The sequence below is a fragment of the Limulus polyphemus genome, unplaced genomic scaffold (genome assembly GCF_000517525.1).
Source record: "Limulus polyphemus unplaced genomic scaffold, Limulus_polyphemus-2.1.2 Scaffold579, whole genome shotgun sequence".
NCBI lineage: Eukaryota > Metazoa > Arthropoda > Merostomata > Xiphosura > Limulidae > Limulus > Limulus polyphemus.
In genome coordinates, this window is record NW_013666189.1 from 192,272 (window position 1) to 202,851 (window position 10,580).

Sequence of the window (10,580 nt, forward strand, 5' to 3'; positions counted from 1 at the left end):
ATATATATATATATATATATATATATATATTATAGTAACATTACTAACATAGTTTTTTGTGAAACCCTTTTTTTCCTTAGACGAAATATTTGTTCACATTGTGTATTAAATCTGGATTTATGCTAAAATTGTATGAAAAAAAGTATATTTACATAGTAATTAGGGTTGCTACTTGTCGGTCGTCCCGCATTGTCGTACATAGTAATTAGGGTTACTACTTGCCGGTCATCCCGCAGTTGTCGTACATAGTAATTAGGGTTACTACTTGTCGGTCGTCCCGCAGTTGTCGTACATAGTAATTAGGGTTACTACTTGCCGGTCGTCCCGCAGTTGTTGTACATTTTGATTAGGCATTTTGTTGGTTACTGAGTGGAAACATTGAGGAAAACAATATATCAACATTAGGTGGGATGCCAATAATAATAATGGAAGAGTAAGAATATCAGCCGCCTTATTTATATTTCCCTATCACCTTTCCTTGTGAGATTCATAAACACTTTTTTTACCTCGTCAACAAGAGCCACCACCTGCTTGTTGGTATCGAGGTCACTAAAGGTTCCAATTCGAGGGAGAGCAGTTCCAATGATGTCCTGGAAAACAAAATTTTTTATAATTTACATCAAAAGAAACAAAGAAACCGATACTTAATTATAAACATGGCTGAAAATTTCATTAAATGATGGTCATTATATTTAAATAATTATATATATACATATATTTAAATTAAAGACGAGTTTTCTGGACTGTTTACTTTTTAATTACTTTGATATGATACTATAATCCTTTTAGTAACAATGTCTGCAACCACCAATTCTGCAAACTGATTTCTATCAATATTACCAATGGAGGAAGCTTCTTCTACTTGTTTTTACCAACACCTTTAGAGGTTGCTGTAACTATAAGCTAACCAATGCTTTATAAATAACAGTTTTTACCAACACCTTTAGAGATCGCTGTAACTACAAGCTAACCAATGCTTTATTAATAACAGTTTTTACCAACACCTTTAGAGATCGCTGTAACTACAAGCTAACCAATACTTTATTAATAACAGTTTTTACCAACACCTTTAGAGGTTGCTGTAATTACAAGCTAACCAATGCTTTATAAATAACAGTTTTTACCAATACCTATAGAGGAGAATGTAACTACAAAGCTAAACAATGCTTTATGAATAACAGTTTTTACAAACACCTTTAGAGATTGCTGTAATTACAAGCTAACCAATGCTTTATAAATAACAGTTTTTATCAACACCTTTAGAGGTTACTGTAACTACAAGCTAACCAATGCTTTATAAATAACAGTTTTTACCAATACCTATAGAGGAGAATGTAACTACAAAGCTAAACAATGCTTTATGAATAACAGTTTTTACAAACACCTTTAGAGGTTGCTGTAACTACAAGCTAACCAATGATTTATTAATAACAGTTTTTACCAATACCTATAGAGGAGAATGTAAGTACAAAGCTAAATAATGCTTTATTGATAACAGTGTTGTTACAAATATCTTTAAAGGTGGAGGTAAATACAAAGCTAAACAATGCTTTATGAATAACAAACTATTAAATAAGTAGCACCATTTTGATAAAATCGGTTTGATGTTTGCTTTATACTTACTTTTATTTGTAGTATTGGCTTTGCAGGTTGGTTAGCTGGTCTATTAAGTGAGGGTTTGAGTCTGTCATCAAGTAGGTCGTTTCTTCTTTTGTATTCTGCTAATACACCCTCTCTGTGTTTCAGGTAGTGCCCAAAATAAGGTATTTGCTGTAGAGATAATTTACCAAAAATGAAGTTGTTGCCATAGGAGAAATACAATGTAAAAAAGACGAGTTCTAGGGTAAAACAATGATTTCTTTATTCCACAACAACACAATATTTGTGTCAACTATACACAATTGATTGTTGTAGCGATATAAACACACGAGCATTGTGTTTTCTAACAACAGAACTGACTTGAGGTTTTCAGTTCAAAATTGTGTTTATATTCAAATGTATTGTTTTGTTATGAATTCACCTTTTTATTACGTGTATGTAGATTGTATAAAATTAAACAAAAAATTTTACATAAATCAACACACTTGTTTCCCGTTTGTTAGCTCATAACAAGGAAATCTACAGACCGGCTTTGTACTGTAAAAACAATCTAATACACTGAACAAGGAAATCTACAGACCGCCTTGTACTGTAAAAACAACCTAACACACTAACAAGGAAATCTACATACCGGCCTTATACTGTAAAAACAATCTAACACACTGAACTAGGAAATCTACAGACCGGCCTTATACTGTAAAAACAATCTAACACACTGAACAAGGAAATCTACAGACCGTCCTTGTACTCTAAAAACAACCTAACACACTAAACAAGGAAATCTACAGACCGGTCTTGTACTGTAAAAACAACCTAACACACTAACAAGGAAATCTACATACCGGCCTTGTACTGTAAAAACAACCTAACACACTGAACTAGGAAATCTACAGACCGGCCTTATACTGTAAAAACAATCTAACACACTGAACAAGGAAATCTACAGACCGTCCTTGTACTCTAAAAACAACCTAACACACTAAACAAGGAAATCTACAGACCGGTCTTGTACTGTAAAAACAACCTGGGAAAAATGCTGGGCAACGACAAAGACAGAATCTAAGAGTTGCAGCAACGGTGGTGTTTACCAATTAACGTGTCAAGACTGCAACGATAGGTCAAACAAGATGTTCCATAGAAACGAGAATTAAAGAACATTCTAGTAGCTGAAATTAAGAAAAATCGATTCAATCTTTGTATTCTACCACATCGATTTGATCCAGAAAAAAACATCTTACATATATCTGAGAAAGGTAAAAACTAGACAGTCTGGAAATTTTAGAAATAAACGGAAGTCTAGAAACAAATCCAGAAAAAAGTTCTAAATGACCAAACCAACTTAACTCCCTTCTTGTCTCTAGTTGAATGTCAAGGTCACTTCCGGCTCTTTGTTTAAATATATATATATACCTGCTACAAAACATTTCAGTCTGTACCTGATGATGCCTTTACTGGCGAAACCATGGTCGTAATAAATGATGTATTTGTGAAATGTTCAATTGTGTTGTTTTCCTCAATTTTGTAAAACATAAAACTTCTTTATTGTAGGATATACAGAGTACAATACCTATGGTAACGCCCCCCAGTGGCACAGCGGTATGTCTGCGGAATTACAACGTTAGAAACAGAGTTTCGATACCCGTGGTGGGCAGATCACAGATAGCCCTTTGTGTAGCTTTGTGCTTAACTACAAACAAACAAACCTATGATAACAACGTTTCACCAGGATAACCTGGTATCATCGGGGTCAACAACTACATGGAGTGAGCTAGTGATCTTGATAATACGAAAAAAAATAGCGAAAGGATACGTTGATATTTGAATGGTTGAGCTTAACAAGACTGTAAAACAGAAAAACTAGAGGGGTACTTAGTATCGCGCATACCTCCGCCACGCAGCGTTGATCATATTCGGCTCTCAAAAAATACGAAAATATGTCCGTATTCCGCCGTTATGAAGACACATGGACAATTTTCAGCAGAAAAATTAGGAAGAATATTATACAACTGTCCACCAAGTTTCATCAAAATCCGATCATTTTTGACTGGGTTGTAGGGGGAAAATAGTGTGAAAAATCGGTCCCCGTGTTAACATATAGGGATTTTTTTTAAGAACATGTTTTGTGACCTTGACTCTCCAAAATCTAAGCACTTCTAAGTTAAATCATAGTCCAAATGAATACCAACTTTCGTCCAAATCCATTCAACCGTTTTCGAAAAACCTTGCTGACAAACACACATACAGGGATGAAAATGTAAATTTGATGCAAATGGTCAAACAATAAATGCTATTTTTCTAAAAATTCAATATTTTTCATAAAATCAACTGGAAATCAGCCAAATTAATTTCTAAAACTAGAAATTATTTCAATGGAAAATTTTGGAAGATTGTGGTGATACCTTGTAACCATACATATTATATTCTGTATATCCGACAATAAACACATTTTAGGAACAATAATTGTTTAAATCACTAAGTATCTTTATGGTAAACCTTTACTAAAGTAATGTTGCCAAAGTGTGATGGATTTCCATTCTTTACTTAAATAGAATAAAATGATTAACTGCTAATATACAAACAAAACTCTGTAAAAAACTTGAACGTAAGTAATGAGATCAAATAATATGTACTACACAGTAGAGTAACACATGTATGGAAAAACATAACCAATAAAAACAAATGGAAGTTACAAAAAAGGTATAAAAATCATAACAAATCACCCTAGCCGCCGATCCAAAGAATTATACATCCTAAAAAAAGGTGTGATCCCAACAAATACACCCATTGTTGTTAACGAGGCGAGAGTTCATATCTTGAAAGGTGTAAATTCAGACCATTTCACTCTTGTTATGTGTGTAAAGATGTGAATTCATAAATAGATTGGAAAATAATGAAATAAGTATGTGAAAGTCAAATACGAAAAACAACTGTTAAGAATATTACTTTCACTAAGATATTTTTATTTTAGCTATAAGGTTTTATTGGCATATCGTGAGGGTAACGTCATTTATTATGATGAACGGTTTGAGTTCACACATTTTAGGTGTAGCTCATGTATCAGTACTTAAGGCCAAAACGATGTTAAACCACAATCTTTTTTAGAGTGCCTCGATGTTCTTATGCATTGTTTCCCTAACAAAGCGTTAACAGCTGAAGGAAATTTCTCTATATTTAAACAAGGATGCAAATGTCGCTCAAAGATGTTTGATGAACATTTGTTATTAAAATTTTGTTTCTGTGGAACAGTATCTAGCTGCTTTGAAGTACTGTTAATTAGTTATTGCGTTTATAGGACAATGAGGATTTGAAAATACCAAAAAGTTAGATTTTAATCCATATTCTCCTGAAGATCTGTGTTTTATATTTTAGCTGTAGTATACAATATCAATTATATCGAGCTATGCAATTTTTAACCTTGAACGTAATGTCTGGCAGAACGGGTACAAGTTTTCCCTTCTGATGGCGTGGTGTTGGTGGTGACTGAAAGTTCCAATCTTTTGTTGCTTCTAGACTTTTTAAGTACAGAATCGCCTTCAGACCTGTTACGTAGTCGTTGATGACGGTGAAGTCTTGGTTCTGAACAGCACTACACACCTTAAGAATAAAAACAAAAAAAGATAGATTAGCTAGGGTGAGTATGGGAGGGGTTCGACCAATAAATCAAATCCAATGTAGGAATTCCTGGTGAGCTTCTATCTCAACCCCCCCCCCCCAAAAAAACAACGATTATTTAAACGTGAAATGTTTACCTGGCTTACCCAAATATGATCTCTATATAAATATAACACACAATTCATTGTTGAAAAATATTAAATACTGCTTACACAATTATAACTGTAAGCTGAGCATGTCACACAAATTCTCAATTATTAAAAATACCAGATGTTACCATACATCAGTTAGCTTTGAGTGACAGTTATACACAGGGTTAATAAACACAAATATTATATATATCTAATGTCTAACCATACATCAGTTAGCTTTGAGTGACAGTTAAACACAGGGTTAATAAACACAAATATTATATATGTCTAATGTTTAACCATACATCAGTTAGCTTTGAGTGACAGTTATACACAGAGTTAATAAACACAAATATTATATATGTCTAATGTCTAACCATACATCAGTTAGCTTTGAGTGACAGTTATACACAGAGTTAATAAACACAAATATTATATATGTCTAATGTCTAACCATTCATAATAAACTGTTGAATCACTTGTAATACTCCAATATGATGTAATACTTTTATCGCTTCTTTTATAGTATTTTCATATGCACTTTTTGTTTTAACTGATATACTCTAAATAGCAACACAATGTATTTTTTTTAATGTTCTAGGATCTTTATTCATGTTAATGTATTTTCTTGGGGCGTGAACAAAAACAAAATAATTTACTGCTATAAAACGATCATAAAAACTGAGTTCCTCCACTTTTATGTAGGGTTACAATCATGAACCCTCTTGGTAATCTGCAGTAGTATTAACAATACAAAAGTGACATGTTGTCAACTGTCATACTATATCGATTGTATCAAACGAGAGATCTCACGTGTAGTACTAAAATAAGTGTAACAATCACATTTATAAAGTTTTATAAAAATTCTAAAAGTTCGGATTTTGATTTTAATGTTTTCACAAAGTCGTGAAAATGAGACTTAGGAAGAAATAATTCAGCAGTGCAGAATTTCGACTCACTTGTAGCTCAACGATACAGGAACAAAGCCAATCTCTTGTAATACTGTAGCCTCACTATACAGGAACTGAACCACTAACTTGTAATATTGTAGCCCCATAACACAAGAAATGAACCACTGACTTATAATACTTAAACCCCAATATACAGGAACTGAATCACTCACTTGTAATACTGCAGCCCCACTATATACAGGAAATAAACTGTTCACTTGTAATACAGTAGCCTTGTTATACAGGAAATAATCCATTCACTTGTAATAATCTATAAATACTATACAGGAAACGAATTACTCATTTGTAGTACTGAAGCTCCACTGTACAGGAAGTGAACCACCCGTAATACTATATCCACACTATACATAAAGTGAACCAATCACTTGGAATTCTGTAGCACTAGTATACAGGAACTGAAACACACCTAGTAATGTAACCCCACTACAATGGAACTGAACCACTAATTTCTAATACTGTAGCACCATTACACAACAAGTAAGCCACCGACTTATAATACTTTAGGCCCACGATATAAGAACTGAAACACTCCTAATAATGTATCCCCACTATAAAGGAACGGAACCACACACTTGAACTGATACACTTTTAACACTATAGCCTAACAATAGAGGAACTGAACCACTCAGTTGTCATACTGTAAGTACACTATACAGAAACTGGACCACTCGTTTGTAATTCTGTAGCCCTAGTATACAGGAACTGGATTACACATTTGTAAGATTGTAGCGTCACTATACAGAAACTATTTCATTCTCTTGTACTACTGTATATCCACTATACAGAAACATTCCTAATAATGTAGCCCCACTATAAAGAACCTAAACCACTCACTTCTAATACTGTAACAACACTATACAGGAAAGGAACAACTAACTCGTAATACTGTAGCCCCATTACACAAGAACTGATACACTCATTATAATACTGTAGCCTCACTATACATGAACTGAACCACTCAGTTTTCATACTGTATAACCACTCACTTGAAATAATACAGCCCAACTATATAGGAACTTAACCACTCATTTGTAAGACTGTAGCTTCACTATACAGGAACCACACCACGCCCTTTCAATGTCGAGGAGCCCACTTTGAGACTAATAATGCTTGGAGATGGCTTGAAGGAGTAATGAAGAAAAACTTTAATATAACTTTAACATAACAGCAAATGTACAACGTTTCGAGAAGGTTTTGTCATCAACACTATTGTAATACTATATACCCACTATACAGAAACTGGAACACTATTGTAATACTATATACCCACTATACAGAAACTGGAACACTATTGTAATACTATATACCCACTATACAGAAACTGGAACACTATTGTAATACTATATACCCACTATACAGAAACTGAAACATTCACTTCTAATTCCATAGCCCCACTACACAGGAACTGAACCACTTACTTTTAATACTGTAGCCCCACAATACAGGAACTGAACCAATCAGTTCTAATACTATATATATACACACTATACATGAACTACAGCACTCAGTTGTGATACTTGAGCTCCACTAATCAGAAACTAAACCAATCACTTGTAGTGCTGTAGCCTGACTATACGGGAACTACACCACTCATGTAATATTGTATACACGCTATACAGAATCTGAACCACTCACCTGTAAAATTCTAACTTCACTATACAAGAACTGAACCTCTTACTGTAGCCCTACAACACGAGAACTGAAACACTAACTTGTAATACTGTAGCCCCATTAAACATAAACCGAGACACTCACTTTTAATACTGTAGCCCCAATATAAAGAAACTGTACCACTAACTTTTAAAATTGTATATCCATCATACAGGAACTGATTCACTCATTTCCAATACTGTGGCCCTACTATACTGGAAATGGACCGTTCATTTGTAATACCGTAGCCCTATTAGACAGAAATTGAGCAACTCATTTGTAATAATGTATACCCACTATAGAAGATCTGATTCACTCATTTGTGATACTGTAGCCCCCACTATACAGGAGCTGAACCACTCGTAATACTATAGTCCCACTATAGAAGGACTGAAAGACTAATATAACCATATTATAGAAAAACCGATCCACTCATTTGTAATACCATATACCCACTGTACAGGATTTGATCCACTGGATTCTAATACCGTAGCCCACTATAAAGGAACTGAACCACCAACTTGTAATACTGAAGCCACACGATACAGTAACTGAACCTCTCACTTGTAGTACTGCAACCCCACTATACATGAGCTTAACCACTTACTTGTAATTCTGTACACCAACTGTACAGAAACAGAACCACTCTTAATATTGTAGCCCCACTATGAAAGAACTGAACCATTTACTTATAATACACACTATACAGGAAATGAACCACACATTTTTTTCAAACTGTAGCCCAACTATACAGGAACTAAAACACTCTATTGTAATACTATATACCCACTATACAGGATCTGAACCACGCTTTAGCTTCAGTATACAGAAACTAAATATTCTACTTTTAATACTGTAACCCTACTACACTGGAACTGAACCATTTACTTGTAATACTGTAGCTCCACCATATATGAACTGGACCACGAACTTGTAATACTATAGCCTTATTGCACAAAAATTGAACCACTCACTTATAATACTGTAGCCCCACGATATAAGAACTGAACAAATATGTTTTAGTACTGTATTCATACTATACGCCAACTGAACCACTTGTAATACTGTAGCCCAACTATGAATTAACTGAACCTCTCACTTGTAGTAGTGCAACCCCACTATAAAAGAACTGAACGATTCACTTCGGATAATGTATCCCCCACTAAAAGGGAACTGAACAATTCAATCGTAATACTGCTGCCCCACTATACAGATATTGGACCACTCACTTGTAACGCTATATACTCACTGTACAGAAATTCAGCAACTAAGTTTTAATACTGTAGCTCCACTTCACAAGAACTTAACTACGCCTTTTTAATACTGTATACACACTACATGGACTGAACCACTCACGTTTTATAATTTAGCCTCACTGAACCACTCACTTGTAATACTATATACCCACAATATATATAAACTAGGCAATTCAGTTGTAATACTGTATACACACTATACAGGAACTGAACCACACATTTGTAATTCTGCAATACTGTACCCGCCACTATACAGGAACTGAACTACACATTTGTAATTCTGCAATACTGTACCCGCCACTATACAGGAACTGAACCACTCACTTGTAATATTGTATACCCACTATACAGGTACTAAGCCATTCACTTGTACAACCGTATTTCCACTATACATAAAGTAAACCACTCACTTTTAATACTGTATACCCACTATATAAGAACCGAGACACTCAATTGGTATACTGTTGCCACGCTATAGAGGAACTGAATATCTCGTTTGTAATACTGTATACCCACTACACAGGAACTGAGCCACACTTAATACTGTAGCCCCTCTATATAAGAGCTGAACCACTCACTTGTAATACTGTAGCCCCACTATACAAGAACTGAAGGCCTGCCTCTGCAGAGTCTATTCCTCCTGTCGCTAAGATTGGGAACCCTGGTAAAGCCTTGGCGATAGCTGACACGGCACGAAGTGCGATGGGGCGGATAGCGTTTCCAGAAACTCCTCCATATGTAGAATACTTCTCTATTCCCACTGCTGGCCAGGCACTACTATCTCCTCTTATTCCCATAAGCCCTGACACTGTATTTGTGACCGTCACTCCATCCGCTCTTCCTGAAAATATGGTTCATTTTTTACTATGAAATAATTAACATATTTCTATCTAATACGTTCTAGTTGTGGAGTTAGTCTAACATCAAGAGAATTAAAGTGAAATAAAAGAAATACTATATACAATGATCTGAAAGTTAAACTTTAACCACGAATGAAATTCAAGGATAATAAAACTAAGCTTATTTGCTACGTGTCACTGAATTAACTCAGCACCGTGAGGCAAACAGATCACAGTAAAACGTCACCAAAGAATATACACAGCGTAGTCATAAGTAAATAGACACCACCTTTTCAGAAAAAATGAAATTTTTCAGTCATATTCACATGAATTGATATATTCATAATTTAATTAATGTCTAGTAGATCTTCCTTTCGCTTCGTGGAGTTCGTTGATCCATTGGGGCATCGTGAGAATAATCTCGTCAATTTTAGATTGTGGGATTTTCGCCCACTCTTGCTTCAAAACTTGGAGTAGATCGCTCTTCGAAGTTATTTTTTTTTTTTGTTGTTGTTGTTGTTG

At 34.6% G+C, this 10,580-nt stretch overlaps 1 protein-coding gene across 1 annotated transcript in view; it reads right to left on the reverse strand.

The window, feature by feature from the left end:
• LOC106459229 (dihydropyrimidine dehydrogenase [NADP(+)]-like) overlaps positions 1–10,580 on the reverse strand; it is a 66,917-nt gene that overhangs the window by 10,914 nt on the left and 45,423 nt on the right. The window contains exons 18-21 of the mRNA XM_013918832.2: positions 9,798–10,060; positions 5,014–5,193; positions 1,624–1,770; positions 507–590 (exon numbers count right to left, since the gene is read on the reverse strand). Of these exons, the coding sequence (XP_013774286.1) occupies positions 507–590; positions 1,624–1,770; positions 5,014–5,193; positions 9,798–10,060 (674 nt within the window). The remainder of the gene's footprint in view (positions 1–506; positions 591–1,623; positions 1,771–5,013; positions 5,194–9,797; positions 10,061–10,580) is intronic.